The sequence below is a fragment of the Delphinus delphis genome, chromosome 13 (assembly GCF_949987515.2).
Source record: "Delphinus delphis chromosome 13, mDelDel1.2, whole genome shotgun sequence".
In the NCBI taxonomy this organism is placed as follows: domain Eukaryota; kingdom Metazoa; phylum Chordata; class Mammalia; order Artiodactyla; family Delphinidae; genus Delphinus; species Delphinus delphis.
In genome coordinates this window covers 27,346,268-27,362,857 of record NC_082695.1, presented here as the reverse complement: position 1 = coordinate 27,362,857, position 16,590 = coordinate 27,346,268, and the positions used below count along the sequence as shown (strand labels likewise).

The window sequence follows — 16,590 nt, the reverse complement described above, 5'->3', positions numbered from 1 at the left end:
ATGGAGGACTCTTAGCCTCATTTTACAGATGAGGAAACGGGCTTCACAGCTGATAGAGTCAGGTGGCAGGACTGGAACCCAGACTGGGGTCTAACTGCCCTGAATTTATCCACTATAAAGACTTCATACTGCTTTCCATTTTCTTCTGGGTTTGCAAGAGTAGCTGCTGTTCTCACAGGAGTAAAAGCCGTTTAGTAGGGAGTAGCTTAGCTGTTGTGAAAATCAATACTGCCATAAACGCAGAATAACAGTAATTTTTTTTTCCAATAGAGGGAAAAAGTACCATAGTAGCATCGACAGTGTGTAGGTAAACTCCATGATCTGTTAATATAGGGGTAACGTTGCATGTTAGGAAACTATTTAGGGCTATTTAATTTAGACTGATTTATTTAATAAATGCTTAATCTGCCGTCAGCTTGCTAGCTCTGTCATGCTGCATGACATTTCTACAAAATGAGGGGCGTCAGGTGCTGTGGTCGGAGCACGTATAGGGCATTCACATTTCTATATAAGAACTTCTCTGTGTTGCAGTTTTTTAAGCACTAAGAATACATTAGTGAATTATTCCCTGCTATAGGCTGACATCCACAAATATCAAATAAACTATTACTGTGTTTTGAGTCTGCAGGAATATAAAGTTTGTGTTCTTTTAAAATCCTCATTCATGACTTTAAGTGTCGCAAACTTACTAAAATGTACTGTTTTGTTTTTTAAAGGCCAAATTCCAGGGCTTAAGTTTTATGTGGAAAATTTCATCTCAGGGCAGAATTTTACAGCGTAGTCATAAACCTCAGAGAACGGGAATTTGTAATGGACAGAGGCATCGACTCTTACTGGAGTCGTGTTAACAGGCATACGAGCCACGTAAGTGGCTCCAAGGGCCTCTGGCAACATGTAGAGATACAGAATCTTTAACATGGTTTTGCAAGTTAGTGCCTCAAAGGAATACAAGTAAGTCCACAGCGGTCTGCTGACCTCCTCCGGTTAGTGTCAGGGCCCTTCGTTTGTGGTTGGGGAATTCTGAGCTCCCAGCCTGCCTCTCGGCAGCCCTTGAACCTTGGACAACATGCTCACCTCCCCGAGCCTCGCTCCTTCCCCTGTAAGGTGGGAATGAGGTGACGTGCCCTGCTTGAAAGTACCTAGAACTGAGCAGTGCCTCTTCCTGAAGGTTTACAGATGCTAATTTGCTATGCAGCCACGTAAAGACATTCCTAACTCTCCAGATGGTGTTTACCTGTGAAAGTCTCTGTGGGACACCCACGGGGTGTAGAACTTGGTGGGGACACAGGAGGCAGGGCCGAGACGCCCATGGTGAGTAAATGGGAAGATTGGACCAGGCTGGACGCCGACCCAGGTTCTCTGTGACAGAGATTCTGGCCTAGCAGAGCAGCTCTTTGCCACCCGAGATTTTCTCTGAAGCTTATGAGCTCTGAGGTAAAATCCCTGCCCTGTGCTGCCTCGTTTGGCGATTCAGGTCACTCCGCTTGTCATGTTTGGATCTTGGCTGGAAGCCAATGCCTGGAGCTTATTCAGTTCCTTAGATCAGCAGTTGTCTGCAGACAGAACCCAGGACGAGTCCACCCGACAGCGAATGCCTGCCTGTCAGTCACGTTCAAGGTCCATACGTTTCCTCCTAAGGACTGTCCACGTGGTGTGTATGTGTCACACGGATCAATGAATGGAGGACCTTTGCAGAGGGAACCTTGGGGATGAAGGCAGAGGCTTTGGTCCTGGTTGCCATCGCAGCCCCTCGTGAAAGTGTGTGTCTTAGGTGCCCCTTCCTGGCACCGTCTCCAGGGCCTCGCTGCACATAGGCAGCCTCAGGCAGCTCGGAGACATTTTGTCACATTAGTGAAATCAGCCCATCAGAGCACTCATTTTAAAGATGTACATGTACAGTGAGGAGGGAGGAAAGAGTTCTTGGCCGCGTGTGGTTTTACACTTTCCTGCTTGTGTGTTTGTGTTCAGCTGAGCACTTTCCCCACACCCTTCTCGCATGGGTGCTGCTGTGTTCTCTGAGTGAAGAGAGAAGAAATCCTGGCACCTGTCAGCTAAAAACATGTTGTCAGGGTCAGCGGGAGTGAGTGACTGTTAGGGCCGGACTGCTGGATCAGGTCAGGCAGTCCTGCGTTCCTCCCGAAGCGTCCTCCTGAGGCCACTGCTTAAAAGGGCAGAGGAACAAAAGTGAGACCAGTTCCTGAGGCTTAGCCCTGCCAGTGTTCACTGAGGCCAAGGAGCGGGGCCAGGCCCGCATCAACCAGGCAGCGAGGCTCACAGGCCAGACCGGCCCTGCTGGGCTCCCCTCAGCCGGGCGCAGCCAGACAGCGTGCACCTGCTCTGGGGTGTGGGTGCCTGCCATCCATAAAGACAAGCCTGTTTAAGTGATTTTTAAACGATTAAACAAAATGCACAAGGAGCTTAATTTAGATAGACTCCCCTGCCTCCAAATGCCCCGTGGTGAGGAAGCCAGCCCAACAAGTGGGTGTGTAAAGGCAGAGGGGGCCCAGCAGCCACCAAAAATGAAAAAATGTTGATTGTTTTGATGCATGAAGTATACATCTTAAATAATGTTAGGGCTTCCCTGGTGGCGCAGTGGTTGAGAGTCCGTCTGCCGATGCAGGTGACGTGGGTTCGTGCCCCAGTCCGGGAGGATCCCACATGCTGCGGAGCGGCTGGGCCCATGAGCCATGGCCGCTGAGCCTGCGTGTCCGGAGCCTGTGCTCCACAATGGGAGAGGCCACAACAGTGAGAGGCCCACGTACCTCAAAAAAAATAATAATAATAAAAATAAATAAGTAATGTTAAACCCCAAAGTGGACTCTTTGCAACCATTTCAACATGCAGTTATGTCCCTCAGCAAAGGACAGGTTTTCAGGTCTCAAGTTGATGAAACCCCTACTTTTCAAGAACCAATTCACTTGGGGTCTTATGAACGTCCCTGCCTGAGCTGACCAGAACTGCCGGCCAGGACCTCAGCTGCAGGGACGGGGAGGGTCCTCACCCAGCCTGTGACTGCGAAGAAATCAGGGAAAGTGTAACACAGGGAAGGGAGTTACGTTTTAGGATTTTTGCTCAAGAAAAGTCAGGCTGGGGCTTCCCTGGTGGCGCAGTTGTTGAGAGTCCTCCTGCCGATGCAGGGGATGCAGGTTCGTGCCCCGGTCCGGGAAGATCCCACATGCCGCAGAGTGGCTGGACCCGTGAGCCATGGCCGCCGCTGAGCCTGTGTGTCCGGAGCCTGTGCTCCGCAACAGGAGAGGCCACAACAGTGAGAGAGGCCTGTGTACCGCAAAAAAAAAAAAGAAAAGTCAGGCTGTGTTGAGTGGCACGTGCAAATGTGTACAACTGTTAATTTTCCTACTGAAATTCCCATTTGTTTTATCCACGTGAAATCTCTGAAAAGTCTTCTAGATGATCCTTTTGTACCTTCCCTGCCTGTCCCCCAGTAGTTAGAACAGAGGGGTGGTGTCTCTGGCCGACCCGGGACCGGTGGACATCAAGCCCCTGACGGCTGACCACGGGGCGGGGCCGACTCACTGTCCTGTTTCTCTGCTGGTTGTTCCAACAGAGTTTAGTTTTGCTTTGACCACACGTCCTATGGCCCACGTGCCATCGCTATTTACCCTAAATAAGGAAAACAGAGGCTCTTCTGGGCCCCGAGCAGTGCTTGTGGCGGCGTTACTGGGCGGGGGCTGGCCTGATGCCCTTTCCCCGAAGCCCCAGGGTAGCAGAACCACTGGAGGTATTTTCTGTGCATGAAACAAGCTGTCTAGACCCTGGGGAGAGGGAGAAGTCTCCTCCGGGGACAAGGTCTGCTCTTCTCATTACCTGTGGTTCTTGTAAAGTAACACTGGGTAGTAAGGAGAGTCCTCACTGTATCACTTCTCTGTGGTCTATTTGTGCTCCCTGAGGCGGGGGTGGGGGGTGGAGAAAGGAGAGAGAGAGAGAGACACACACGCGTGGCGGGGGGAGGGAGGAGGGGGTGGTGGGAGGCAGCCAGTGAGGGTTCCCTGCTGTGGCCCTGACTTTGCCAGCTGGGCTTCGGCTGCCAGAGCGTAGCCGCAGGGGCCTTACAGCTGCTCTCAGCGGCGAGCGGCCCTGGGGCACGAGGAGCCGGTTGGCCAGGCTCTGGGCTGCGGGAGGGATGCGTGCTCACGCAGCCAGGGGACCCAACTTGCCAAGGTTAGCGCTCCGTGGGCGCTCTCTCCACTTCTCCAACTCGGCGAGCTCCTAGCGGAGATCAAGGGCAGGAGTGTGGTATTTGACGGGCAGGTTCCCCCTTTTCTGCCATGTCTGGCCTGAGGGAGGTCAGGCGGCTGGTACAGGCGGGTCCTTGCTTTGTGTTGTCAGCCTGTCGCCGGGTGGTCAGCTGCCCCGGGGGGCGGGGCGCTCCGAGACCCTGACACCCTGCTTCCTGCCACAGTCCTGATTCCTGGGCGGCTGTTGATAATTGGTGGCCATGGCCTGTGGTTGGAGCCACAGTGCTTGAGTCTGGCACCCGGGCTGGGCGCCGATATGATGTGATGAGGTGAGGCGGGGACAGGTAGACAGCTCCCTCCCTGCCCGCCCGCCGGCTCCCACTGTAGCTCCGAGAGGCGAGGAGGCGGCCTGGAGCCGAAGGGATGCTTTCAGCCGGGGGTAGGGGGCTGCGTCAGGGCAGGACCCCCGGCAGAGGACTGATTATGTCCACTGAGCCCCTGGGCAATGGTACCCTGAAGGAAGCCCCATTTAAAAACCTGGTCTTGAAAAAAGGTACATTCCAGACCAGCCGGGGAGGCTGCTCTTGGGCTTGCGGTGGTTCTCAGAGTTTGGTCTGAGGACAGAGCTGAGAAGAGTAGAAACTCTTTCCCGAGAAGCTGGCGTCTGCCTGGAGGGTCTGTCGCCCTGGGAACCCTGCAGGGCGGGCCCACCTGAGGAAGGTGTGCTCTAGGCTCTTTGGTTCCTATAGTGGGAGGAGCGCAGTGCACACGGTTGTCAGTTTGGAGTTTTGTTTTGTTCAGATGCTCTGTGCCTGAGGCTGAAACCTCCCCTGGAAATTCTGTCACTTGCTGCCACACGTGTGGGTACTGTTTTTTTCACCCTGACTCTTTGAAAACAGCATTTTAAAGGAAAGATGCATTTCTCAGGATGTGGGGGGTTATTGGGCAGTTTCTCAGGTCAGCAGTGCAGTAACAGCAGAGGTTAGGAAGGAGAACCGTGACCCTGACAGGGAGAGACGGACAGACAGATGGATGCCAGCTGGGGAGCCCTCAGACGCGACTGCTCTTAACCGTGAACGAGGCGGTGACTTGTGCAGCTGTGTTTCTTCCTGATACACTTTCCTAAATTAATGATGTGGGGGTGGAGGTGAGGGTGGATTTTAAGTGAACGCTGTGGAGGAAATTATGGTTTTATGTATGCATTTTCCCCTATTGATAGCAAAGGGATAGACGTTTAAAAGGTTTGTAATTGCTTAGTCCTCTTCTGTGTTTTCAGAAAATCCTGTCAATCATCTTTGATGGGAACATATTTAACTAAATTTCTTTCTGAAGAGATCATGAAGCTCTAGATTATAAAATGCATGAAGAGCTGTATTGGGTGCCTGTTTGGACCTCAGTAGATTAGAAAGATGCTCTTCTAGCTGGATGGACTCGCAGTGCAACTGTCACCGCCTGCCCGCTGGTGCGTCCATGTCCCCCAGCCTTGGCCTGGAGTCAGCAGGTGTGGTGCGGGCACACCTGCCCCAGAGGCCCTGTGCCATCCCTGTGCTCGGCTCCCCGCTCTCCTCCCACAGACAGTAGGTGTCATTTCCCACTTCTATTATCAGGCAAGACATTTTAGGTAAACATATGAATAGAAACAGTAACTTTTATTAACCGTGGGGGTCCCGCGGAGTAGTAACAGCATAGCGGGATGGCGGGATGGTGGTTACAGGTGAGAGGCTTTAGCAGAACCTGAGCAGCACGGAATTTGTCAGCGAGGGTTTGGTGGAGTGCGGTTCTGTGCCAACACTGTCCAGAGCAGGTGGCATTTCTTCCTCGCTTTGTCTGTCACAAGCCCTGAGGTGTGCTGCCTGCCGGGGACCCCACAACAGAGCGCGATGTGTCCCAGGGTCACTCCATGCTGGCGCTGGGCCGGAGCTGCAAGTCCGCTTTTAAGGGGCCGTGAGGGGGCGTCTGAAGGAAGCGGAAGCCAGGGTGGCACCGTAGCTGGGGTTTATGGGGGTGGCTCTTTGCCCCTTGTGTTGTTCTACTTGTCATAGGATGGATGAGAATAGCCAGCCCACCCCAAGGAAAAGAAAATTCAAAGTATGGAATATAATCATCCTGAAGATGGCTCTTAACTGTTTTGCCTTCTGAACTTCAAACTGTGAAGTTATTCATATAACACAGGCTGAATTTCCCTCCTTGACCACAGTGTATAATGAGTATGAATTTTCATTCAGCCGCTAAGGTCTCCAAGAGTATTTTTATACTGAGTTCACAGACTTGAGGCAATTTTAGTCTGTAGACTCCACCCCCTGCTCCCACAGTCTTCCTGCCCCCCACTGCCCCATGTCTATAGGATCTGGGAAAAAATTCACTGGCCTTTAGGAACATCTAGCACTTTACAAGTGTCACAGAGCCATAAGAGTAAGACACCCCAAGGCTGTCATCACCACACCCATGCCCAGGGGGACAGGGCACAGTTCCTGTGCCCCAGTGGACACGGGGGCCTGGGAGAAGCCACCTGGAGGGTATCCCTGGGGTCTCCACGTCCCTGTAGGTTCCAGCACTTGGGGGAGCGATGGGGGTGCTGCCATGGGGGGTGGGGACAGCAGCCCCAGGCCTTGTGACGTCACCATGTTTTGTGTGATGCCTCCTCTGAGTGAGGCCGAGGTGTCCGCCTGCCCCCCGCCCCATTATCAGGGCTGTAAGGGCATAAACTATACATCTGGGGCTTCAGAGTAGTTAACTGTTGAGAAGAGGGCGTGTGTGGAGGATGATGCGTTCATTGGGGGACAGGCCTCGTGGAATGGGGGGTCCACCCTCCTGAAAGCAAAAGCGAGTGTCGTGTTGGGAGCCTCAGGCAGCAGAGCCAGGCCCCGCGTTCTTTAAAAATAGCTCAGACACTCATGCCTCTGGCAGAGTCAGCCCAGCTTCTCCCTGGACGATGTGCTTCTCTTGCTGCTGGAATTCTCCGCGCAGCCTGGAGTTTCTTGGAGACGTCTCCATAAAAATAGGGAGATGCCATCATCACCTTGTCCCTGTCACTGTGAGAGATGAAATCAGGGTCTGAGATGTCTTCCTGTGAACTTGAGACGCGATGCTGTAAAACCCCTGGTTGGGTGGCAGTGACTCATCACTACAGCATCATCAGGCTACAGCCCCTGGAAAGCAGGGGGCGTAAACATTTGACTTTGGTCTAAAAGTCTTCGGCCTGCTTTTTGGCTTCCTTCTGCTGATGTCGGTAGTTGTTGGAATCAAGAACTGCCCAGTGGGCTGTGTCCAGACTCCATTTTGAAAATTTGGAAACCCTGAGGGATCCTATTATTTTCTCAGAATGCTATGGTTCCTGTATACTTGTTTTAATAGTTCTTCCAGAATTCATTCTCTTCTTCCCCTGGCCTCCCCACCCTTCCTTTCCTTGTACCCCCATTGCACATCCCCTCCCCCGCCACATCCTGCGGGGCCGGGGTGCGGGCGGACAGGGCGGGAGAGGCAGCAGGGCCCCACCTGCCACACTTCTGTGTCACCTGGGCCCAGGGCTGGGTGCCCCCTTGGTTCTCGGGAAGCCGTGGTGAGCTCGAGTCTGTCCCATGGGTGCAGCTCTTCAGGGCCTGTTGGGAGTTCAGCGGGGGGCAGGTGACAGGCCTCACCGCACCTTCTGCAGCGCTGTGCACAGCCGGCACCCTGGGCCTCCCGGGCTGGGGGGAAATTGGGGAGAAATGAATGCGGTGTGAGGTGGCGGGGGTGTGTGTGCGCCCGCGTGGGGAAACTGCTCCTGAGGAGGGCGGTGATCTCAGAGGACGCGGGGAGCCCTGACTGCAGTCCAGGGAGTGGCTGGGCTTCGGGCCCCAGAAGCCCCGCAACGTCTGTGGTTGAGACCAGAAGTGAGAAATCTGGAGACGGACACCGTGACGAACAGGTGTGCTGAATTTCATCCGATTCTTGCATTCAAAAGTGGGGAATGCAGGGCTTTGTTTTTGTTTTTTAATGTGAAGCTTCTTCTACTTGTTCTGTGGAAGTTATTTTCTTGAGAAGGTGTAAAATCAGGCCATTGGCGACAGAGCCACATCTGGGGGGCTGGTAAACACTTTGGGGCTGAGTGCCTCTGAGCCGTCTCCACAGCGGGGTGGCGGGAGGGGGAGGGGGGCTCAGGAATCGTGAAGGAAGAGGGGACAGGAGTCACTCATCTGTCACTGTTACTACAGAATGTATGTGGGGGTAGCAGCTGGCTTTGGGGGTCTCTGAGCCCCTTCCCACCTACCATCCCAGCTTCAGATGTCCTGCCATGTGTGGTCTTTACGTAGTTCGCCTTTTATGAGGTGTTTTTGGTAGGATGTTCCTGCTTAAAGTGAAGGAGGCCGTGGAAGGACAGGGGTGCCCACACACCCCCTGCTAAGCTCGGAGGGGCTGTTGGTAGCACAGGACCTGGGTCTGGATGACACCGTGCTTCTCCCCAGGAACTGTCTCTGTTTCCTCCAGTTTTCACTCTGGACCACTCTTGGGGGGGAGGGAGGGGGAGTATGTGTGGCCCCAAAGAGAGTAAAGCGTCGCACTTTCCAGTCATTAGCGTTTGAAAAAGCAGTCTGTTTTCATGGGCTGGTTCACCCAGAGTTCAAAGTGAAGGGCTTCTGTCACCCAGGGCTGCCGGCCTCAGCTAGTGGCACCCTGGGGGCCGGTTCCTGCCATCCTGTGCCCGGGCTCCCAGGAGCTGCTCTGAGCACATCTCGAGTCCCGGCGTTAGCATTTGTACTAGAGGGCCTGTCATCAGTCCGTGTGGACCACCCGTCCTCCAACTGTGGCCACAGGACCCCCAGGAACCCCAAGACCCTCCCAGGGGTCAGTGAGGCAGGACCTCCTCCTTGTACCTCAGCCACATGTCCCGCCGGTGCAGGTGAAGCAGAGGGGAGGCCACTGGGAGTAAAGAGGTGAGCACTGTGTAAAGTGTGGCAACGGGAAGTTATTTTGTTACATGTGTTAACATGTGGTGAGTTTATTTTTTAATGAATAAATATTTAACATCTTCAAGTTTTAATTTCAAATACGGTAAAGACTGGTAGACGTCATCCACACAGAGCTCTTTGGGGTAATTGGTCATGTTGGGGTACAGAGCAGCCCTGGGACCAAAGCCCTTGAGGGCAGCTGATCTCAGAGCAGGAGGGAGGGCCTGGGGAGGAAGCTCTGCCAGTCTGGACACGTGGGGGCGGGGGGGACACTTCTGGTGCTGGCGCCTCAGCAGGGACGCAGCAGGGCCCAGGGCACAGGGCACGCCGACCACAGCCTGAGAGCAGGTGGTTCCCTTTGAAAGAAAGGTGGGAGCTTCTATAACAGTTTCCCACAGCTGAAGTCTGTCTTACCCTTGTTTGTGCTGAACTTTTTAGTTTGATATTAGATCAGAAGATTCATGCCTATCAGACAACATAAAGGGTTCTACATGCTGTCTCAGACCAGAAGAAATAAAATCCAGAGCAAGTGAAGATCTGAACAGAAAAATCTTAGAAGAAAAATATTTTTAGAGTACTGGAGAGAAGACCTTCCTAATCAATGGGAAGCTTAGAAGCCATAAAGGAAAAAGATTGTGACAATATTTGATGACATAAAAATTTAAAAAATTTATATCATCTACAGAGAAACTCACACCAAAGTTTAAAGAAGTGACAGACCAGGAGAAAATATTTGCAACACATGTAGCAGATAAAGATTTATAGCCATAATATGTAAAGACTGCTTACAAATAAAATAAATGAAAAAACTACAAATAAACTAATATAAACTAATATGAAAAAGAAAAATACAAATTTACCAGTAATCATAGGGAAAGATCACAATCACTAGTAACCAGGGAAATACAAATTAAAACAAGATACGTGTTTTTGCCCATCAGATTAGTACACGTGGAAAGGACCGAGGGTCTGGGGCCATGAGGCAGGAGACACCCTGCCCTCTCCTTGACAAGAGGAGCATTTACAAGGTTGTATCAGTTTTTGGAATTTTTTCATAGGGATGCTTACAAATGTGGGTCACACACAATCTTTTGGTCACGGTAAAAAAAAAAACAAAACCCAACCACCTAACACCCATCGCTTGGAGAATGCAAGTCCCAGTGTTCTGTGTTTAGGAACTGGCAGCACCACAGGGGAATGATGTTGGTTCACGTATTTTCTTGTTTAAAGGTGTCTGTGATGTATTGAGTGGAAAAAAGAACAATATATTTGTACAGTGATTCCATTCATTAAAAAGAAGAAAGCCCTTATTCAACAGGCAACACACAGATACACACAACGGGTGAATTGTGCCCCGGACGGCGTGGGTGCGGGAGTCGCAGTGAGAGCTGCTGGCCTGTGCAGGGGAACTTATACATTATACACTATTTCCATCTATGTTCTTTGAATTTTAAAGAAGTCTTCATTATTTTTATAATAAAAATGCTTTTCAAATGAAACACATATATACCCCCAAATGTGCATAGAATTATGAAAATGTAATTTGATTGTTTTGCTGCAAATGGTCATCTGCATAGCCTTCCATATTCAGGAAGAGATGACCTAGAATGACATCCTCCCAGTGAAGAATTAACACGCAAAGATGTGTGCGGGGCCCCTCGTCGTAATCGTCATCCAAAAAGCAAAGCAGTTTTCTTAAGAAGAGGAAACATTTGTCAATTCCAGGGCACGATTTAACCTGAAAGGCAAGTTTTGAATACTCTGCTGTTCATTCACAAAATAAAAATAAAAGTTGGTAAAACAAAGCATTATTTTGGGTTCAGTCTTCATGCTGCATTAGTCGCCCTTGACTCCCTGCCTCCTATCTGCTTGTCCCTGGAGCAGGGGTCCGTGGGTTGGTGGCTCACCCTCCATTCATCTCCTGAGATGCCCCCTTGTGCTTGGCAGCCAGGGTGGGCCTCACCCCTGCCTGCAGGAGCCGTCCTCTAGGTGGGCACCTGTGCAGTGGGCTCCAGAGCCTGTCCTCAGTCCACCTCTTCATGATGACGCTGGGCCCACCCATGCCTGATGCCAGGAACACAAGGTGATGGAGGCAGGTCCCTCATCGCTTACGCACACAGCCTCATCCTGTGTCGCCGATGACGAGGTTTGGGGTCCAGATGCATGGGCACCTTGTGACACAGGGTGTCCTGGACACGGGACAGTTGTCTGCAAAGGCAGGGGGTTGTGAAGACGTGTTTCTCCCTCACAGGTGTGTCACACACCCCATAGCGCATGAGGATAAATGAGGTCACGCTGGTATCTGTACTCCAGCTGCAAAGTCCCAGCCTAGACCTTCCGACAGAGAGTGATTTCAGTTTCCAGGAGACTCCACCTTGAAGATTCTGATCGTCCCTGGGAGGTACTTGGGTGGCTCCCTGGGGGCTCCCTCCCCAGAGGAAGTACAAGCACAATCTCCTGCCCATCAGTCACGAGGCCTCTGGGTGTCCAGAGCAGAAAACTATGGTGGGGAGCCCAACGTGTGGGCCCAGCGGCCCCGCCCCTCCTGCTGCTGGGGCTTTGCCTCCTGCACCTGCTCAGCCTCCAGCCAGGGGTGCGTCCAGCACACCCGCCTGGGCCCTGCTGCTCCCCACGGGGCGCTGTGGGGTCCTCAGGCCTCACACTCATCATCTGTTCTGCAGTGCACCCTCTCCCCTGCCTGGGGCCACTGGCCTTCCCGCCCAGTCCAGCAGGCATGTTTGTCAGTCTTTGTCCATCAGGTGTGCGGGGTGGAGGGCTGGGGTGGAGGATGGCTCCACAGGACAGGACACAGTGGGATCCAGGAAGACCCTCCCTCTACCCCAACAGGGTGGATGTGGGGCGGCACCCAGCCCCTGCCTGCGTTGCGCAGGTGTGAGCCTGCACTTGAGAGCAGTGTACCCACTGGCCGGTGGCCTGAGCCCTGCTGCAGCAAGAGGGTGTGCCGTGCGTGCACATGTGTGTGTACGTGTGTGCACATTCGTGTGCCCATGTCCACACGTGTGTGCATCCCAGGCAGCACCACCGCAGACAGGGCTGTCCCCCTCTTGCCCTTCCTGCACTGTGCCCGCCCCCTGCACAGCCACCTCCGCTCCAAGTGTGGGGAGAACAGGGCAGCATTCGGCCCGGCGGGAGCGGGAAGTCTGGACTGACCTTGGCCCTGGGCTCCGCTTCCCCTGAGAAGCCGAGGGCTGGCACCCTCTCCTCGAACTGCCCGTGAAGGTGCCCAGTGGGGAGCACGTGGTAGCGGTTTAGACAGGCTTCTGTAACGGTGTGGTCAGAACCCAGTGGTGCCACAGGACTGGAGACCATGGGGATGCGTCTCCTCAATCACCTCCCCTGGTGGGGCCTTCTCAGAGCGGAGCTGGGGCTCTTTGTCAGCGTGTTTTCCCTCCAGTGTGCTACATGGCCCCTGCGTGGAGGTGCTTTGGGAATCATACTTTCCACCCCCCTGGGGGTTGGGGGATCTGGCAGGGATGGGGCCCCAGAGCTTCTTGTGTCCCAGGAGATGGCACCCAGGAGCTGCCTGCCCTGGGGAAGGTCCCTGTGTGATGGCTGCCCATGCTGTGCACACGGGGCTGGACCTGGTGTCCTGTGTGATGCCGGCCCATCACGGCGCAGCCCTTCGGGAGGTCCCATGGGGCCAGTGGGACACGCTCGACCAGGCCCTTCTCAGGACAGAACCGCAAAGATGAGGTCTGTCCGTGCAGCCGGGCCTCCCTCCATCATCTGCTAGCCACACAGTGGGGCTCTCGGGCAGCAGGCCTGGGGGAAGTCGTTTCTGTCCCAGGAGGGTCTGGGGAGCAGGGTGGCCCTGGGCCTGGCTGACGCAGTCTCCTCTTCGTCACAGCGGAGCTGGAGTTCGCCCAGGTGGTCGTCGTGGTGGTGGTGGTCACGGTGATGGTCGTGGTTGTCGTCTGCCTGCTGAACCACTACAGAGTCTCCACCCGGTCCTTTATCCACCACCCGGGGCAGGGCCGGAGGCAGGACCGGCCGCAGCCGGTAAGTGTGGGCTGAGCGGGGCCGGGAGCCTGGGTGCAGGACGGCCCTGGGCTCAGCGTGTGAATCCCACACACAGAAAGCCCAGTCCGGGGGCCCGACCGTGAGGCCAGTCCCCCACCCCCACCCCCCAACACAGTCACCACTGCCTGGACGGCAGTCAGCACACTCATTTCTCCTGCTCTGAACTCTATGGACCGTGCAGTCCCTGCCCTTCCACATCTGGCTTCCTTCCCTCAGTGTCATACGTGTGAATTCCATCCATGCTGGGACATGGCCCAGGGTCAGCGACACATCCTGCATCCCCACCTACGCCCATGAGACGGGGGCTCAGCGGGGCAGGACAGGGAGGGGGTTGGACCCTCTGGGGCACAAGGGTGGGCAGGTTGTGTGGGCCTCACAGAACAGCAAGGCTCTTCAGGTTGGTTTTTTTAAAAAAAAAATTCCTAGCTACTTCCTGCCCTGAATCACCACCCTCTTCTGGGAAATAAAACACTGATATTCAGCTAAACTGCTCTATGATCTAACTCAGGAGCCCAGGGGCCATGGAAGGTTCAGGTCCAAGCTGGCTTTGCTGTCTGTGGTTCCAGTGGCTGTCAGTGAGAGCTTGGGGACACTGAGTTTAAACAATTATATATTCTTGGCTTCTGTGGTGGATGGAGGAGGCTGAATCCCCAAGCGTGTTGGGACCAGGGCTGCCTGGTGACTGGCCTAGGGAGGCTGCCCTGAGTGTGGGGGCAGCTGTCCTGGGGTGACCCCCTCACACTTCATCGGGGCCAGAATCGCTCGGCCAGCCTTCGGGTCTGCTGTCCCCATGGGTAGAGCTGAGGTTTGCCCAGTGTCCTGTGTCCATGGCAGGCAGAGCTGGGGGGAAGGGTGAGGCTGCTATGTGCCGCCCCCAGACCCACAGGGACGAGATGGGTGCTGGGGGCTGCAGCTCAGCCCTGAGGAAGACGCTCTCTCCCTCTGGCTTCCCCTCATCCTCCGCCGTCCCCTCCCTGCTGTTTCCTCCGTGCGGCCCGGCCAGTGCAGGGCAGGTGTGTCCCGAGGCTTGGGTTTTCCTTCTGATAAAATGGGAGTGTGGATACTGCTCACCGAGGTTTCACAAACTCATGATGTACTTTTACACGGTGACCAGAGACAGTTTAGGCGCAGGCCGGACCTCCATTTCATGTCTAGTCCAGAGGAGAAGCCTCACTCTCCTGGACAGGGACATAGATCCAGATCCCAGGAGCACTAGAGGTCACTGCCTGGGAACGTGCCCCCCACCGGGCTGGGCTTCTTGCCTCCTAAGTACCTCCTCCTCCCTCTCGATTTCTAAAAGATGCTGCTTCCCTTCATCACGCTCTGGGAGAGCAGTGTGATCCTTTCTTTCATACTCATTGTTCCTGTCCAGGGGACCTTCGGCGATGTGGGGAGATGTTTTTGGCTGTCATAGCTTGGGGACGGTGTTGCAGGGATGCTCTGAACGTCCTCAGCTTATGGGGTGGCCCTGCCCTCCTCCCCGGGGGCCCTTCAGCGTGAGACGGGGATGCTGTTAATACACGTGGATCTCATGGCAGGCTCAGGGGCGTCAGCAGAGTGAAGAGAGCCCTTGCTGACAGCTCGGTGGGGGTGGGAGGTGTCCACAGGGAACCTGCCCCATCAGACGGTTTTGGTCTGGGCTCTGTCTTCCTTTGCTCACTGTCAATCAGTGGATATGAGCCTGGCACCCACCAGACAAGGAAGAAATGATGCAGCGAGCCCCAGCCTCTCCCCATCAGCAGCGCCCACCTGGCTTGGTGGTATTTTCTCAATCTAGGGGAGGCCAAGGGGTCTCCAGGGGCCATTTGTGTGTGGGGAGGGGTGTACATCAGGAGGCCGTAAACCGTAGAAGGGTGTGGGGTGGAGCAGCTTCAAGGTGCCCTTCTGGGTGGCCCCCTGCCCCGCTCCCAGCATCCAACCAGCCTCCTCCCGAGGGGCTTAAGAGGGGCAGGCTGCCCGTGGCCTCGTGTGGTTTGTGCTCTCCTAGGGAGAAGGTGGCCAAGGCTGGAGGTGCCTGGGGTCGCCGTTGTCAAGGTGGTTCCATGTCTGCTGTCAGAACATCCCAGGAGCTGCTGTGCCTGCTGTTTGGCAGCTGGTGGGTGTGGGGTGCCCCCTGCCGGCCTCACCGTGGATGAGCATCCATGGCTCTGAGCCTGTGCGTTGCTGGGACCCCCACACTTCTGGGGGCCTTTTGGCCCGTTTGTTCCAGAACTGTGTGAGGTCTCCACAACCATGTCAGTAAAAAGTGTGTTTATTTTAAACTGCTGTGAGAAGGGCTGGGCATCTAATTTGTCAGCTTCTAGGTGATCTGGCTTAACACTATTGGTTAAGGTTACTTTTATGTATTTCCTATGGAAGACTTGATAGTCAAGATGGAAAAATATAGGACAGTAATTGGGATTTTTTTTTTTTTTTTTTTTTTTTTTGGCTGTGTCAGGTCTCAGTTGCAGCACACAGGGATCTTCGTTGCAGCACGCGGGCTTCTCTAGTTGTGACACGTGGGCTCTAGAGTACGCGGGCTCTATAGTTGTGGCTCACTGGCTTAGTTGCCCCACAGCATGTGGGATCTTAGTTCCCCGTCCAGGGATCGAACCCATGTTCCCTGTGTTGGAAGGCGGATTCTTAACCACTGGACCACCAGGGAAGTCCCTGGCCTTTGTTCTTGAGAAAGAGGCTGAACATGTAGATGTTCTGATGTGGTTGAGGAAACATGACTCCCTCTCTGCACTAATGGGCTTTCCCTGGTTCCCAGGGAGAGTCCTCTGGAAAAAGGTGGGTTGGACCAGTTGCCCCTTTGGGCCCAGCTTGCTCTGATTCGGGGGGTTTGCTTTGTGCCGTCACAGCCCCTTCCTCACGTGGCCCCTTGCCACCTCCATTGCCTGTGGGCGGACACACTTCTGTGCCAAGGGAAGGACGGATGGAGTCTGTGTTGGCCGAGGCCAGTCGGCCTGTATCACCACAGCGTCCCTGAGACGCCATTCCAGGGGAGGAGGGCGATGGGATGGACCGGCCCTGAATTTGGTGGAAGCAGCCACTTCTGGATGAAAATGAAAAAGAGTGATCCGCTTCAGTTAAGTTACGACAAAAGTAAATGCTTAAATAGTGGCAGCAGCAGTGAGTGGGTTTGTGATAAAAAGCCGTACGTGTTCTTTCTGAGGGAGCCTTGCCTTAGTGTTTAGAGCCTGGCTTATGTGAGTTCGGCACTTTGAGACTGTCTAGGTTTCTTTTCATCATCTTAGACCACCAAGTAATAGGAAAACAATAAAAGGGCATAAATATTCCAGACACAGCCCTGAGAGATGTTCACACACGTCGCTGGAGCCTTTCTTTCCCGAGCCAGGGGAGGCCCGCATGGCCTTTTCTGACAGCCTTGCCTGTAGGCCACCCCGCAGGGCCCACCAACCTGCCTGGACGGCAGGCAAGGC

The 16,590-nt window shown here is 54.1% G+C and overlaps 1 protein-coding gene across 1 annotated transcript in view; it reads left to right on the top strand.

The window, feature by feature from the left end:
• The window catches only part of LDLRAD4 (low density lipoprotein receptor class A domain containing 4), a 306,285-nt gene that overhangs the window by 278,667 nt on the left and 11,028 nt on the right, over window positions 1-16,590 (top strand). Inside the window, 1 exon segment of the mRNA XM_060028604.1 lies at window positions 12,993-13,144. Within this exon segment, the coding sequence (XP_059884587.1) occupies window positions 12,993-13,144 (152 nt within the window).